General features: G+C 44.9%; 1 protein-coding gene and 1 long non-coding RNA gene across 7 annotated transcripts in view; one reads left to right on the top strand and one right to left on the bottom strand.

The window, feature by feature from the left end:
* Window positions 1–1,199: 1,199 nt before the first annotated feature.
* PGAP4 (post-GPI attachment to proteins GalNAc transferase 4) lies at window positions 1,200–14,739 on the top strand. Of its 6 annotated transcripts, none has more exons than XM_052700613.1 (2): window positions 1,200–1,510; window positions 9,703–14,739. In XM_052700613.1, the coding sequence occupies exon 2, from the start codon at window positions 9,824–9,826 to the stop codon at window positions 11,009–11,011; it is 1,188 nt and encodes a 395-aa protein (XP_052556573.1). In that variant the 5' UTR covers window positions 1,200–1,510; window positions 9,703–9,823; the 3' UTR covers window positions 11,012–14,739. The 6 variants fall into 6 exon arrangements, with proteins under 6 accessions (XP_052556573.1, XP_052556571.1, XP_052556572.1 ...); XM_052700611.1 differs by lacking the exon at window positions 1,200–1,510 and adding an exon at window positions 1,671–1,761; XM_052700612.1 differs by lacking the exon at window positions 1,200–1,510 and adding an exon at window positions 1,993–2,067.
* LOC128089332 (uncharacterized) overlaps window positions 2,024–16,535 on the bottom strand; it is a 27,911-nt gene continuing 13,399 nt past the window's right edge. The window contains exons 6-7 of the long non-coding RNA XR_008210483.1: window positions 11,957–15,132; window positions 2,024–3,260 (exon numbers count right to left, since the gene is read on the bottom strand). This is a non-coding gene — a long non-coding RNA (uncharacterized LOC128089332). The remainder of the gene's footprint in view (window positions 3,261–11,956; window positions 15,133–16,535) is intronic.

The following is a 16,535-nucleotide window of genomic DNA, read 5'->3' as shown; positions in this document are numbered from 1 at the left end:
GCTTTATACAAAAATACAATTACCCAAACTTCCATCCCACAGAGAAGGCCTTGTGTCCCATTCTTATTAACTTACTGCTACCAAACTGTTCTGGCATCTGAAACCCCATCTGAATTAACACTGGGTGCACTACAATGTGTGTTTTGACTGATGTCACTCAACAGCTCTCCCACACACATACTGTCATAGGAGGGAGCAAAAATATTTTGTGTTTCTCACAAATTTTGCAATTCTAATCGAGGGGAAAGGACACTAACAGACCTCTTATGAACATATAATCTCTTTTCTACCCCTCTTCCTCTGTTTTGAGCTAGGATCTATCATGTTTCAAGAGCATCAGTAGATGCTCTTGGAGGTCTGAGGACATGTAAGAGGAAGGTGGAGTATGAATCACTGTCATTCAAAATTGGCAGGAAAAGTGAGAGACAGCGGAAAATAAAGGATTCTGGGAAACTAATCACTTGAAAAACAAGCAAACAAAGAAACAAACTATGCTTTCTTCTGTGAGCATCGCCGTACCTCTGGCTTTTTGCCCCTTCATCCAAATTGTCTGCCAGTGACATGAAGTGAGAGCCCAAAGGCTAACTTTCTTCACAATGTTTACCGGAGGAAAACTTACCAGTGTAAGTTGTAAAGTTAAAATTATAACAAAACATAAAGCCATAGAATCATTAAGGTTGGAAAAGACCCTTAGGATCATCTATTCTAACCATTAGCTGACCCTCACCATGCTCACTAACTGTGCCTCTCAGTGCCACACCTCTACAGTTCTTGAACAGCTCCTGGGACTCTCCTTGCTGACTCCACCACCTCCCTGGGCAGCCTGTTCCAGTGCCGGACTACTCTTCCAAAGAAGAAATTTTTCCTAATATTCAAACTGACCCTCCACCGGTGCAACATGAGCCACTGCTACCCAGGAGCAGAGGTCAACCCCCTCCTCACCACCTCCTTTCAAGGAGGTGTAGAGGACAATTAAATCTCCCCGGAGCCCCCCAGACCACACAACCCCAGTTTCCTCAGCCGCTCCCCATCACGCTTGCGTCCCAGACCCCTCGCAGTTCCACTGCCCTCTGAATGCACTCCAGAGTTTCCATGTAGCGAGGCGCCCAGAACTGAACGCAGCGCTCAACGTGTCAGCTCACCAGCGCCACACGTGCTGGAGCTTTCTGCCCATAGCATCCAGCTTTGGCAAAGTTCTGCCTGTGCCTAACAGGACATAGTGTTGTGCTGATAGTGCAATTTCATTTTAGTATTTTCATTTCGCATTTGTTCAAGCAGTAAGAGAGGCCACAGCCTGCCATCATTCAGTCCAAATAGATGCGCTTTTTTATTTTTTGCCTTTTTTTTTTTTTTTTTTTTTTTTTTTTTTTTTTTTTCCCCTGCAGATGTAGGCACAAAGTGATGGAGTCTGTGAGTCTGTGCAAAAGGCAACTTTCTCAATGGCACACCTCAGCTAGCCGCGGTGAGGAGTAATCGGCAGAAGGAAGGCTTAAGGCGGCACTGCGGGAAGGTGCGTGGGCAGCAGGGGAGCTCAAGGGGCACAGCGGAGCGGCGCGGGGCGAGGCACTCCTGCGCTGCGCTGGGGCGGCCGCTGCCCCCACGCACTGCGGCCCCCGCCGGGCTGCGCGGGGCGGACCCCGCGCAGGGCGGGCAGCGAGGCTTCGACAGCGGGGAGAGGAACGGCGCTGCGCAGCCCAGCATAGGCACCCGGGTAGCGCCCAGAACCTGGCCAAGGACTGCACAGCTTCGGCACCGGGCGGGGTAACGCTTCGCTGCTCCTCGGGCACCGCTGGGGGATCTCCGTCCGCTCTCCGCCTCCCCTCTCGTTTTCTACTCCCGCCCGCTCCTTGCACTCCTTCGGATCATTTAATCTCACCTTCACGGCCCGGAATGGAGGGAGCGGAGAGGGAGGGGAAAGAAAAGAGAGATTTTGGGGAGCGAAGGGAGCAGCGAACGGAGCGGAGCGGGGCCGGACAGAAGGGACAGCGCTGCCCTGGGGAGCGCACGGCGGGGGGGACGGGGCGCGGCCGGGCCTTGAGATGATGCTTCCCATGGTGAATGAGAACGGTAACGGGGGAAAACGGGAACCTGAAAAAAGGAAGCAGCTTCCTTCCTTTCTTCCTGCGATCGGTGCCGCCCTCAGCCTGAGAGCGGCGGGGGCTCGGCGCAGGGAGAGGTCCTGTCCGGTCCGCCCCGAGGGGGCAGAGCCGCTACCCCGGGGCGCTCCCGAAGGGCGGGGGGAACCTCAGCAGTGCAGGAGCTGAAGTCACCAGCATGAGTCTGGGGAAGAAGCTGCAGCCCGGCTGGTGGTGCTGCTCAACGTAACGAGAGACAGGCTCTCTTCTGGCTTCTTGCATTCACTCTGCTGCTGAGAAAACCTCTATGTATGCACTGATGGGCTGCCATAAGGACACAGCAGGTTAAGCAGGCGTAGGCAAGGGCACAAAGACTGGCAAAGCTGCACGTGTGAAATCTGCTGCTTTCAATACTAACCATATCCCAGACTGTTTCTCAGCTACTGCATTTATCCCATGTTTTTTTTCCCCTGGGGTTCCGCAGTGTCATCCAGAACCAGAACTCACTCTCACTGCTCTTTTCAGATGTGGGAGAGAAGGAGGAAGCCTCCAAATCCCTCATGGTACAGCTGCATCATTGACCCCAACAGGTAGTACCCCAAAAGAAGTGCTGCTTATAGCCAAGCAGTTCTGCTGTGGTCAGAATCAGAGTGTTGCAGCTGCCACGTGGTACAGTTCTGTTGTTTTATTGTTACATAGAAGTGTAACAGTACTCCAACATTCCTCACAGGAAACCTGCAGCTTTAACAGCCAAGGCCTTTGCTCGCAAAAGCCATGTCCTGTTTCCCTATTGCTGTGCTCTACTCTTTGCATTCTTAGTGAGCAGCAGCAAGGCTGCACCACTCTCTAAGCTGAGCAGCCCACACCACACCCATTCCCTTTACCCTGCTACATCCCTTGCCCTGCAGATCCCGTGTTCTCAGGGTGCTGACCAAAGTATGCCTCATTTAGCAGCTGCTTTTCCAGTATCTACCTCGGATTACTTACCTGTGTGAGTTGCCAGTACGATTAAACCATAACATGCCATCATGACGTCCAAACCAGACAGATCTGGGAAAAATGGCCTCCTTCCTACCTTTTATGTTCGTAGGCTGAGGATCCATTACAGTGGAAGTTGTCTCTTGCTGTGTTTGTTTCAGTATCTTGCAGTCAGCTCTTATTTTAGCAGAGCATCGTGACACAAAGCTGTAAAATACAAATGATCTGCAGCACCTCCAGTGAGGCAGAGTACTTGACTTTGAGCTTCTGAGAGCAGACAGCAAAGGGCAATAGCTGATGCCATTGTTAGCAGCACCTTTGTCTAATACCACTTCTTTTTACTAAATAGGGATGCAAACTTGATAATAAAGCAGAAGTGAATGCAAATAAAAATCTGCTGCTCAGATTTTGGAGGGCTTCAAGTAGATTGCTGTGAATTTATGCACCCATTTTTATACAAAGCATTATCAAACTCTGTTACATTTGTGTCTGTGTATTTACTTCAGGCACAGAAAAAAAGAAAAAAGATTAAAAAAGTAGATTAAGAAAGGTACGGATTGCATAAACAATGAAAAAAGTCACATCAACCTTCACTGTCATCTTCTAAAAGACAGCTATTCGCAAAGCTGCTTGCCTTGAATCTCTGTGTGGAGCTATTATTTCATAGAACTCTCTTCTCCAAGCTGCTTTTCACTCCCACTTGATCTTAACACTGACAGTACTGCTTGATAGCAGTGGAGGAAAACATCACTTTCCTGTGGCTTTGCACAGCAGGGAGCAGCCAGCTGAAAGCCAGCAGGGACTGTGAATGGTACCCTTTGACTCTGTGTGGAAAAGGAAGATGGAAGGTAAAGAGAAGATGAGGAAATAACTGCAGTTGAAATACATTCAGTTTACAGCCTGTTTTAATAGTGGTATCTTTTTACTTCATTAATTCAAGGAGAGGGGAGAAAGTGTCTTGCAGCATCCCCATACTTTGCTTGGTAGTTCAGTACCTTCCAAACCGTGGTCCCTGGATTTCCAAGGATTCATGAATGATTTGTTAACTGTAGCTTGAGGAGAAGAATAAGCTTACCTATCGGAATGCATTCAAGATGGAATTCTACAGTTTCTGGGTTTTCCTAACAGGGTTATAAACTGCTGCTTTCTGAACAGGCTGTACAGGAATCTGGTGGAGTCACCGTCCCCTGAGGTGTTTGAGAACCCTGGCAATGTGACATCTAGGGATATAGGTTAGTGGGCATGGTTGTGATGGGTTGGTGGTTGGACTTGGTGATCTTGGAGGTCTTTTCCAACTTTAATGATTCTATGATTGTATGATTCTGTATATCTGTGTATTGTCATTCTTTTAGAAATGCTTAAATTCTAACTCCTTTGTCAGGAAAAGTTGAGGAATGGCAGGTGAAAACAGCCTGCTGCTCCCTAGATTTCTGCCTCTTACCACATTTAACTGCCCCAGGACACCATGTCCAAACCTTCTTTATTTCCCCAGCCACCTCTCTTACAGTTCTAGCTATCACCAACCTGTTACACCATAGCAATATTATGCCTTTGGTACATAGATCATCAAACCTGGAAGAACTGAGAAATGCTGTGCATCAGTGACAACCATGGTCCTTGCCATAGCCCTGAGCTTTTTCAGTGAAACTGTAACAAAACAGCCTGGTTTATTTGACATCCATGGTGTCACAGGAAACAAGAGCAAACAGGTCCTTTAGCGACTACCATAGCAAATGGCTGCTTCATTATGAATTTGACTGTGTGCTCTACTGGCCATGAGTGAATCTGGCCAACTATTGGTACTATCTGGTTCCAGGTTTGCCTAGAAACAAAATAATGGCTGCTGTCATAAGCAGTGCTTGAAACAGAAGCTGTGGGAGATGTATTTGCACCTGTTAATAAAGTATAGTCTAAGAATAACCGCTGAGCTCCTTCCATTAACATTCTGAATGTCAGAATGATTTTTCTTTCCTAGGGAGCCTAACTCCTACTGTTATATGTAAATGTAATGGTCAGATGTGCAAGCACTTGCCTTCTACATGATGCTGCTGTTTTCATTGTAAGCCTGAGTACATTGTGGAAGCATTATCTGGCATCTCACTTGCTCAAAATTGTCAGAAAACAGGCAAGGAATTGTTGTACCATGTAAATGAGAAAAGCTGGCCATCTGGTCCAACTGTACCCATCATGGTGGAAACCTCACTCTACAGAACAGTGAGCTGGCAGCACGCATGTATGAAAGAGAATGATATTTCTGTGTCTCTTGACAACTTTGTAATGCTTGAATCAGCTTCCCTCAGGCTCCAGAAGGACTGGTGCACTACCACCACCACCACCTTCCGGACAAAGCTCTTGTCTCCTCCAGAGGAGAGACCTGGTCCTGAGGCTGCAGCTTGGCTGTACAAAGCCAAGTTGGGGGGCAGTGGTGCTTTTCTGCTCCAGGTTTAAACTTGGGATGCTAATGCAGGAAGAACAAAAAGTCAAACTTACAGTTTGGTGTGAACACATCTGCTGACACCACGGAGGCTCTTTGCTGTCACAGCATGCCTTCCCAGGACTTTCTCCAAGAGCCCATCTCTGTTTCACACAGTGAAGACCTTATGGCCTCTGTGCTTCATTATGAACGAGGCAGTGGAGGATGGAGATGCCTCTCTTGAGTCAGCAGTCCAGGAGCCTCCTAGAATCTGGCAGCGATGACACGTGAGAGGCTTTGCTCCAGGAATACTTGCCCTCAGAACACCTCTCTGCAGAGGAGTTGGGAGCAGACAGAAAATCAGCTTTAAAGCCCTAGCACAGGTGACAGTATTCTGCATCTCAGAAAGGAAGTTATGTATTTTTCTGCTTTTCCTCAATGTATGCAGAGGTAACTTTATCCTAATCAGTGCAACTCAGCCAATTAATTAGAGGCTAATGAAGACAGAGATGTGGATTTGGATATGGTCCAGGTGTTCCCAGAGGGAATCTGCACCAAGATCTAAGTAAAGAAAAAAGACTAAGCTTTGTATTGTACTCACACGGCTTCCAAGCATGTCTAAGCAATTGCTCAGTTCTGCATAGAGCTGCTGTCGAAATGGTCTCCACTGCTAGTTATGAGGTGACTGATAAGTAGTTATTATCCATGATTCATGCAATTGCCTTTTAAAATACTATAAAATTCAACTCTGATTCATTCTTTTCACCTTAAACTTCACAGTCAGAAATGGTGAATAAATACTCAGAAGAGAATAGAATCTCCAAGATGGGAGAAAAACAAATTGTTGCTACATTACCAACAGCTTCTGAAAACAGAGTAGCTTCAGTAAGGCCAGAACAATCCTGATGCCTTGAAAACAGCCCAGTGAGAAGCTCTGCTCTCAAGTTCTGCTTGTGAGATCAATTTTTATCTCTGTAAAAGCAAGAGCTCTTGGTTCTCAGTGCTAACAGACATAAAGTGGAGAGGTGGCAAATGTCCCCCACCTTTCCTAAAATTCTCATAATGGTTTAGGCTGGAAAAGACCCCTAAGATCACCAATGACAATCATCAGTGCACCTCCACCATGCCCACTGAGCTGTGTCCCTCAGAGCCACATGCACGCATTTCTGTTACGCCTCCAGAGACAGTGACTATGGAACCTCCCTTGATACAGCCGTTGTTAGGCTCCGTGGTTCTTCTGGTACCCAGAAAAAGCAGCCTTTTCCTCTGGCAGTGAGATAGCATTCAGCACGGCAGCCAGGCTAAGCCAGAAACGCTGGCCAATTTGCAGTGTGCTCAATTTTGAGCTCCCAAAGGGCCAGGGACGGCACGGTGCTGTGAGCGCGGAGCCCCGCAGGGGGAGCCATGGCACACGCCCGCAGCCGGAATCCGGCTGGTACTGCCGCGGCTGCGGGAGCCGGGAGGCTGTGATTCCTTGATTCCTGCAGTGAGGCTGTGATTCCTGCAGTGAGGCTGCGATTCCTGCAGTGAGGCTGTGATTCCTGCAGTGAGGCTGTGCCCTAGCGTCGGCCTCTCCAGTGCTGTACCGCAGAAGTGGTTCCCACTGCTCACCGATCTTCACTTTGGTGAAGGTTATTAATTCTTGAATGGATAACCCAGGACTTGCAGAGCTTGCTGTGGCCTCACGATGCTTGCAGCTCAGAACTCCATCATAGCTAGCTGCAGATAAAAGCTGGTTTCTTACTACCTGGGGATTAATCTACCTTCTAGCTCTTCCTCAGCTCCTTGTATTTTCCCATTGTTTTCCTCACTTTCACAGTGGGAGCGTGATTCAATCACAGCAACAACAGTCCTGCTCACTTCACAAAGAGGCTCATAAGTACACCACTGTGAGTTGGGAGTTGTAGAATGATTGCACATTTATGTGTTCCCATTGTGTTTGTGACTGGTTCGCAGAAAATGAGAAGAGGGAAAGCCCTGAGTTTTGGATGAGTGAGTGTGTTCAAAGGTGAGATCTTTACATCTGATGAATTTCAGGTCTTCATACTGTGAACCTCAGTGGCTTCGATCTGGTGGCTGAAATGCAGCCATCACCTTCAAAGCCTTTACAAGGTCACTGATGCAATAGTGTCTGTGAAACAAGGTTGTGCAATAAGGAAAAAAATAATAAAAGAAAGCTATGGGAACACAGTGCAAATTCTCATGCATCAGTGTGCCAATTTGTTATCTCTGTTTACGCAAAATCTTTGAAATCTTGTATTTTTGTGAGTCGTTAGAATAGCATAGCACTGGTTCACAGGTCTATCCCAGACTGTTTGAGCTGTCACAGCATAAAGGATCTGTTCTCTAAGAAAGATTTGGAGCAACTCTCATAAACTTTCCATTCATCTGAGTAAAAGACCCTTCATGCAAGGTCATCAGATGCCACAGGGAAATAGGAAGCAGTTCCCATAATAGTAAATGTAGCAAATATGTGATAGAGGGGTGAAGACAGTTCTGAAACAGTCCTGGATTTAGACCCTGCTCACTGTTTTCTCTGAGTCATTTTTTCCAAGTGGCTCTTCCGAGACACAATGAAACACTGTGGCACTGCTTCCTATCCACACAGCATTCCTCAGGACACTTTAAGCAACAGTGCAGAGGAGGAAAAAGGGCTGGGAACAGCATTCTCTGGATAGAACGTAGCAAAGGCAGGAGGTTAAAAATGGGAGAAATTCTCCACTGATTCAGTCAGATGGAGGACATGAATAGCTCAGTTCACAAGGACAGGGAATAGCAAGTAGAAAGGAAAGTCAAACAGTAGGTTATAAAGGGAAATTGCTGCCATGAAAGAATATACATAAACAGCCTACATGCTCTAGTTTGGTGAAAGCTACCGACAAGAATTGGTGTCCATAGCAGCCCAGAGAAGTAGAACAGGAAAGCTGGATATGGCAAAATCTCATTTCTGTGAAGGTGAGTGCTTGCTTAGAGCACGTGTATACGTGTATATAAATATATAGAAATGTCTGAGATTGAGATTAAAATTAAAGGCATAACCTCTAACATTATAAATGTGAGTAAATGGCTCAATTGTATCTTGCTAATTCCACTGCTGCTGTGTATTTCACAGGGTCTAGATAGAAAGAGATATCTGACAGGGAGACACATTACACCTAGTGTACACGTGCCTCTAGTGAAGTGAATTGGTGTTTTTGCTATCTCGCTTCACACTCTCTGGTGTAAAGTATAAACACATGCAGGCTTTTGGAAGTGTACAAGCAACAGAAGGGAAGCATGTGTCACTCCACAGAGGTAGAAGTTTGTCTTTCAAATATGTGCTAGGCAACAATACCAGAGATCTGGCTTTGGTTCTTGCTCACAACCCAAATATTATGTCACTGTGGCCAAATAGCTGCATCTCTGCTATTAACAGAAATTCCTGTGCTTTTAACAGAAAGATTTATTTCTCCACACTTCTGCACTCACATTGCTTGTTTGTTTTGCATTTCAAGTACAGTAACAAACACAGTAAAATCTTAGCTAACTCAAACCAGAGCTTCTATGTGCTGATGTCATGGTTCTATGTTTCTTGTTTGTTTGTTTTTATTTTGGGTTTCAGTATTCCACATCAAAACATCATGTAGTGTACAGGGCATTGAAGTGTCACTGCCCCAGTCCCAGGTACCTATCCCTGTACATTACAGCAGTCACGGGATCTGGCCCTTCCGGGTGGGGCGGGCGCTCTCTTGCTGCCTGGCAGTGGGTGCTGGAGGTGCTTTCCTGGCCGTTCCAAGCTTTTCAGGTTTGACTCAGTTCCGGGAACTCTCTTTCTCATCTTGTCTGATTTATTAATCTCAATTTCAATTAAATTGTATATATTGTGTTATCTTATATTCCAATATTATAGTAAAATAAGTTTTCCTCCATAGATTGTTGCCGCTGCTCTTTTCCTCCCTTCCTTCCTTCCCATTTTTTGTGGGACTGGGGTGGGGGGGGAGGGCAGAGGCCTGTCGCCCCTGTCATGGACATAGATTGATCTGGTCAACTCCGTGACAGCTGAAAAGGCATTAACAGCATTCTGCTCATCTTCCTTCATGGTCCTGTGACAGTGATGCCCCCTTTGCAGTGGACCCCTCAGCAGCCTTCTCTTTTGGCTCAGTTGGTGCTTACTCTCAGCTTTCCGTTTCCTCAAATCATGGTCTTCCCATTCTGATAGTTCCTGTTTCATTAACATTCATTCTTCTTCCTCTCCAGGTGCGGACAAACTTTGGCAGCCACCAGTGCAATGATATCTTGAGACCCAGAGAAGATGCAGTGGAAGTGAAGGAGGGAAGGTAGGAGTGCCCTGAGGTAGGAGTGCCCTTCTGCAGCAGCTATGTTACACTATGCCTGGCAGCTCTACGGGAGGTGGTGCCGCTGGTCCAGTCCTTTCATCCACTTTCTCACTCTGACTGTAGTGACATTTGGTGTGCTGGCTCCTTTGATTTGCCACCGACTCCTCTACTCTTATTTTTATTTGCGGCGCTGGCACCTGAATCCCATGAGCCAGGAGTTCTTGAGTCAGAACCGGCAGGAGGGTCAGGCTGCCCTCCATTATTTTGAGAAGCTGCAGATACCAAATATCTCCAAGGCCTCCAACAGTGAAACCTTTCGGCCCTTGCTGCTGGTCACCATTATCACTGTGCAGAGGCGGGATGATTTCCACTATGTCTTGCAGGTGGCATCCCGTTTCCACCACCTCCTCCAGCAATGTGGGACAAATTGCCAGAGCCACCGTGTCCTCATCTGTAACGTGGAGCCTGACCCCAGTCATCATCAGGATGTCAAGCTGCTGAGCAGCTTCTTTCCTATGGTCAGTCGTGACAAAACTGGGGGGGACCCTGACCCTAGAGTGAACCACTTTGAGAAGGAGAAGCAGGACTATGTCTTCTGCCTTGAGCAGTCGCTCTTGGCATATAACCCAGAATATGTCCTGGTAGTGGAAGATGATGCTGTGCCAGAGGAAGAGATATTTTCTGTCTTGCAGCACCTCTTCTTAGCCCGATTCTCCAAACCATACCTCAGAGATGCACTCTACTTCAAACTTTACCATCCTGAGAGGCTTCAGCAGTATGTCAATCCTGAGCCCATGCGAATCCTCGAGTGGCTGGGTTTGGGAATGTTTCTGGGGCCTGTGCTGAACTGTGTGTACTCCTGGGCAGCTGGGCGCCCGAGCCTGAATTGGCCCATCATCTTGTTCTTTGCTGCCTATAGCATGGCACTGTCAGAGCTGGTGGGACGGCACTACCTGCTGGAGCTGCGCCGGCTGGCCCCTGTGCTGTATAACGTTGTGCCGGCCACAGAGTGCTGCACACCTGCCATGCTGTTCTCTTCTTCTTCTGCCCATCGTGTCTTAGGTTACTTGAAGGGGTTGCAGTGTCGCCAGGGTTTTGCTAAGGACATTGCCCTCTACTCACTGCTGCGCGCGAAGGGGGAGAATGCCTACGTGGTGGAACCCAACCTGGTCCAGCATGTGGGGATGTATTCCAGCCTTCGGCTAAACGACAACCCCAAACTGCTGTGATGTCTTCATGCCTTTCTAGACACAAAGTCCTGAAAACCTTGTCACTGAGCTGACACCGTAATCTCAAATGCTGAACACTCTGCCACTCGCACCAAATATCTCCTGCCTCTAAGTGGACAGAGAACAACACTTGAAAAACAAGTTTCTCAAGAAATGAAGCTTATGTACATGCAGACCCTAATCCGTATTTTGAACTAATCACTGTTCAGCATGTATGGCTAGGACTGGATGATCTCAATGGTCTTGCCAACCTTAATGATTCAATCATGCCATATGAGTGGGAAGTGGAGGCTTTCAGATTAGGATTTGGGTCAAGTACTCTCTTTCACCATGATCAACGAAAAGATCTCACACCATTACAAACAGCTGTACTGCCTACTCTCCTTTGCATTCACTACAGAATTCTCAGCCTAGGGAAGAAGCAATGCTGGACAAAGTGAATGTGTCTAAATTAAGCTAGTAAGGAGAAAGGGCTCTTATTTGCTCATCCTCACTAAGATCTGATGTCTGACTTTTTCAAAGTTGTGGTTCTAAGCACATCTTTCAAAAGCAGCATAGATGTAATAAGAACTTTCCCTGGAAAATCATGTAGGTTCTGCAAATTTTGCTAATAATTTAATTATTTCTTACTATCTCTCCTTACAGATCCTGTCTGTACCTATACCCTTTCCTGTCCTTTTCCTCAGAGCAGAGGTCATTGGAAACTTGTCTCTGCTGCTTTGTTAAAGGTCAGGTCAGAAGATAGGAATAGGAAAGCAGAATAACAGCCACAGGTGCTCACAGCCACATCACAAATACACAAGTTCATAGATGCATTTCCAGAAATTATAAACAATACATAATTACTACCATGTTGGTTGGTATCACAACTACTTGCAGAGGATCTAGGTTGTTAAGAGCTTTTATCAGTTGCTGATTGGACTTGGACATTCAACAGGAATTTACCTTGACTTCCAATCAGCACAGAAGCAAAGGGAAGATTACATCAGGTGCAGCCACAGTGTGGGGTTCCTTATTTCATTTTGGAACTGTAACTTACAGCTCTGTCGAAGTGGTCCACTCACTGCTCCTGGCAGCAGGCAAAGAGGCCATAAGAAACTAAGCTAGCTGTCATATAAAGAAGCAACACATCAAAGTGCCACTCCTCTGCTGACCCATTAACTTAACCTGTTCTGTTTGTCAGACATTTGGGATATGTACTTTGTACCTTAGCTGTGAGCACAGTTAAATATAAAACCATGGGGATAACAGAGATACCATATAACATCAAGACTGTCACCAAAACGTAACTGAAGAAAAGCCCTCTTGGACTTCTCTGGGCTTTGAATCAAGTTCACATTTAGGTGGAGTTTGCTTGAGCAATACTTGAAACCAGCTTCCTAACTTCAGAATTAACCAATTAACCAATAGCATTTTCATTGAGTTTTGTTTACGGAAGGTTGTTTATTCCTTTATTCTTGCCAAAGAAAGAACTCTACTTTGAATTTTTCTTTTCTCTAGCAGGTGATTTAAGCCTTCAGCTTTTAACAAGTTTGGCTGTAGGTGGAAAAGGCGTAAAAATCTTGAGAGGTGAATCATTTGCAGACCTCCAGCTGTGTTGTGTCCATAGTGGGTAATGAACACAAGGTACACGTGCTCAACATAGGTTAGCCAATTAGAAATGGCTTCACAGCTTGGGTCAGTGCAGGCTCAGACAGATGAACTTTGCTTGCTTAGTAGATCAGCTAGGACACTTTGATATCTTCTTTGGAAATCAGATGTGAATAAAGCTTGCTTGTGGATTCCATATCATTCCAAAGGCCAAACACCTCTTCTGCCAGAGGACACAGAAAAGATTGCACAGGCAGAACTCTTGCGTTCATTCTTAGCTGCCGAAAACCCCAAAGATATCAAAATGGTCACACAGAACCACAAGTGACAGGTGGGCAAGCCTATTCTTGGGCTTTATGATAACAAGGTAAGATGGCAGGATGTGAGTGTCACTTTCTATTAATTCCACTAAGTGCCTGCACCTGCAAGTACAACTTGTTTGCTTATGTTTCTTCAGCTTTGAGTGTTTCAGTGTGGTATGCTTTCTCTTCACTCTTTTTTTTTCAGCTTTGTACTGTACAAATCCAGAACAACCATCCTGTTATTTTCATGAGGGTTCACTCATGCTTGCAGTGAAAATCTCACTGTAAGCTATAATTTGGATATTAGGAAAAAATTTTTCTCCAGAAGAGTGATCAGGTGCTGGAACAGGCAGACAAAAGTGTTGGTCGAGTCACTGTCTCTGGAGGTGTTCAAGAAATATTTACATGTTGTACTGAGGGATGTGGTTTAGTGGGAAATATTGGTGACAGGTTGATAAATCTTGGAGGTCTTTTCCAACCTTCATGATTCTATGGCTCTATAATTCTATAATAAGTGGGATAGAGAAAGAAAAAATGAAAGAAGGAAAAGGAATTAAGAAACTTTAGATAAGAATGCAACTAACTATATGGAGTCAATAAATGTTTTGATGTGGGAAATTATGTATCAGTTTGTCTCCATGTTATTTTCCTTTTATTTTGCCCTGTATTACTCAGTTGTTCTAGTAGTCAGTAATTTGACTAGGCTTTATATCTGAAAACTGAGAACATGAACTTCAGGCATCCCTCTAAAACTGGAAAGCCACTTACAGTGCAACAGCCAAGGGAGTTTGGCTAGGAGAAAACAGCAAACAGCATTTGGAGGGGCAACAACTTCAACTTGCAAGTGAAAGAGCTCCTGATAAGCCACTTAAGTGCCCTATTCACCTTTACAATGGAGGTGGTTCCTTCACTGAGCCGGCTGGGAGCTTTTCCCGAGTTATTCAGGTACTTAGTGCCCATCATGATGTTGTGACATCACAGACAAGCATATATTCTGTGCTTTGGAACTCTGAAAATGACCTTTTTTTGTGTGTGTGTGTGCTACATGTTGTAAAAGAAATGACAATTTGGAGAACCATACTTCTTCATCTTTGGAAGGGAAAAAAAAAAAAAAAAAAAAGGTTACAGTTTACAGTTAATTCCAAATTCCTGCAGGATTTTATTCCACAGTTTGGGCTACAAGTGCATTTTCAAACATCGAACTCTTTTATTTCTCTTCCGCATAAGGAAAGTGCAGCTGAATTGTCATATCTTAGGCTATGTAAGATCAAACATCTCCTTGAACACAGCCTTGAGGTTCTTCTGACTCACATTCAAAAAATCAGACCAAACATTTTTGAAATAATATGGATTTTGTTGGATGTTGGTTCATCCTCAGTAGTTCAGGACTGTTTTTCAATGCAGCAATTATTGCTTGCACTGGAGGATTCCTGCTTCATGGGACAGGCAGCAGAACTCACAATTCAGGGAAAATTACTCAATTAAACAAAAAACTACCTCTGTTTCCAAAGCATATCCAACATAAGTAGAAAAGCATGATTCCTGCAAAAAACAAAATATAAATTGATAGGACTCTATTAGAAGCCCAAGAGGTTTTTCTAACCAAAACAGGTATCACTATTTTAGTGAGAAAATACTGCATTTGAAGGGAGAAGGCTAAAGACTTTCTCAGTCGTGATGAGCTGCAAATGGCCAGACTGGTTATTTCAACAGCAATTTGTCTGCACACAGGGTGCTTCTGTTTAAAATATAGGACTTCTTTTTTTTTTCCTGAAGATATTTACAAGCAAGTTTTCTTAAAAATAAATACATAAATAAACTGCATTTGTATCAAAACTGTTGTCTCTTTTGTCTTTGTGTCACTATTAGTTAGTTAGTTTTCCTGACTGTCAGATCCATCTCCTTCATTACTAAACTTGACTGAAGATACTTCTCTGATCACTTTTTTCATCTGCATGAATTGCCACTGAGTCCTCAGGTAGTACCGATTTAGAAAGGGACTCTTAAGGTCTCCACACCAGCTTTATAGATGTTATATCCAAATTCACCAGGTGTTAGGGTCGAACATATGGTTCCCAATCATCCTCAGTATACCTGCCAATAAAGCGTATAGCATTACGTGTCTGTTGAATGTGCTTCTCCATGTGTGTCAGTTTCCCCACACTACCTTCTGCCATGACAGGTCATGCTTTGAGAGAATTCTCCTGACTGGCCAGTTGATCTGTGCACCTACAGGCAAAAAGACAGCAAAACCAGTCCATTTCCAAGACCTCATCCTGTGTGGAAAGCTATAAATGCCACATTCCCAGCTGCCTAACTACTTCCGATATTAAGTATTGATGAAAAAAATAATGTTGTATTGTCTTGCACTGTTGGTGACTCTCTGGCCAAATATGAATTCTTCAGTGTCTATTTGCTTTTATAGTTTCTGCCATAATGTGCAGTGTTCTCCCTGCACTATGGAAAACACAATTACAATGGTATTTTCAACAAATGAGACCACTTCAGACATCTGCTGTAGTCTGTATTTTGCAAACCTAATGCTAACATTAGCATGTAGCACCTAAATGTGCTTTTTTGCAACTGCACTGCTTAGATAAAGTGGTAATTAACAGATAAGTGTTCCAGTCTAGCAGCAAGTTATTTACTTAACTTTCTTTTTAAAAGCAAAACGTCAGCAGAAAGGCACAGAAACCAGTGCCATTACTGCATTTATCTTCCTGTCCTATACAACACCAGCAGAAGACCCATAACAGTTATTTTGCACAGCCCAGAAATGTCACCACTGGCAGTCTGATTTGAAGTTGTAACCCCATTTGCTGTCCCCAGAATAGAAATGGCTGTGAACATTTGGGCTTTGATAACAGCCTAGATGTGCACTTGCCTATATTTCACTTTGAGCCATGATGTTTGTTGCAGCCCAGCATTAAGCCAAAAAACAGAAGAGCAAACAGGTCCCCCTGGCCTGAATGAAGTCCTGCACCAGCCCTGCCCATCACCCTCCACATACAACGTGCCTGCAAACACAGATGAGTACTGTGGAACTTGAAATATAGGTGATGTCTTTCAGTGGGGTTAAAGGACAGGTTCTCTGCAGTGAGGGCTAGGAGCGTAGGTGAATGAGGAAAACAAATCACTTAATAAACAATACCGCTGATTAGATAGGGATGAACAAGCTGGACTTTGAGACAGTTAGGTAAGACTGTAGAGTACAGAAAACAGGAAACATCCAGCACGAGGCAGAGAGGTGAAGAGGAGGCAGACTCCACTCAGCTCATCTGTTCTGATTAGACTTTAACCTCATCACGCAGGCAGCACTCTCCCGGGGCACTCAGAGGCAGGTGTTTTTCATGTGGATGCATATTCAACTCAGATATTCTTCTGAGTTTCAGCAATTCTTTCCACCTCATTTCAAACCTTTTCATAGCTCTGACCACGTACACAAGTTTTGATAAAATTCAGACTATGTCATTTCCAAAAGTGCAGAGGGAAGCTTTAAGTTAGTTTTGTTGTTGATCCTTTGCTTGATGGCCAGTTATGTAATCTTTGAAACTTCTTTATCCAGTTCTTTCTTTTCCTGAGTATTTTTCAGGTGCACTACAATTTGTCTCTTGTCTGTCTTCATGTTTACT

Source organism: Tympanuchus pallidicinctus, unplaced genomic scaffold, assembly GCF_026119805.1.
Source record: "Tympanuchus pallidicinctus isolate F22 unplaced genomic scaffold, pur_lepc_1.0 scaffold4, whole genome shotgun sequence".
NCBI lineage: Eukaryota > Metazoa > Chordata > Aves > Galliformes > Phasianidae > Tympanuchus > Tympanuchus pallidicinctus.
Note: the sequence above shows the minus strand (reverse complement) of the source record. Positions and strands in the feature narration are given on the sequence as shown.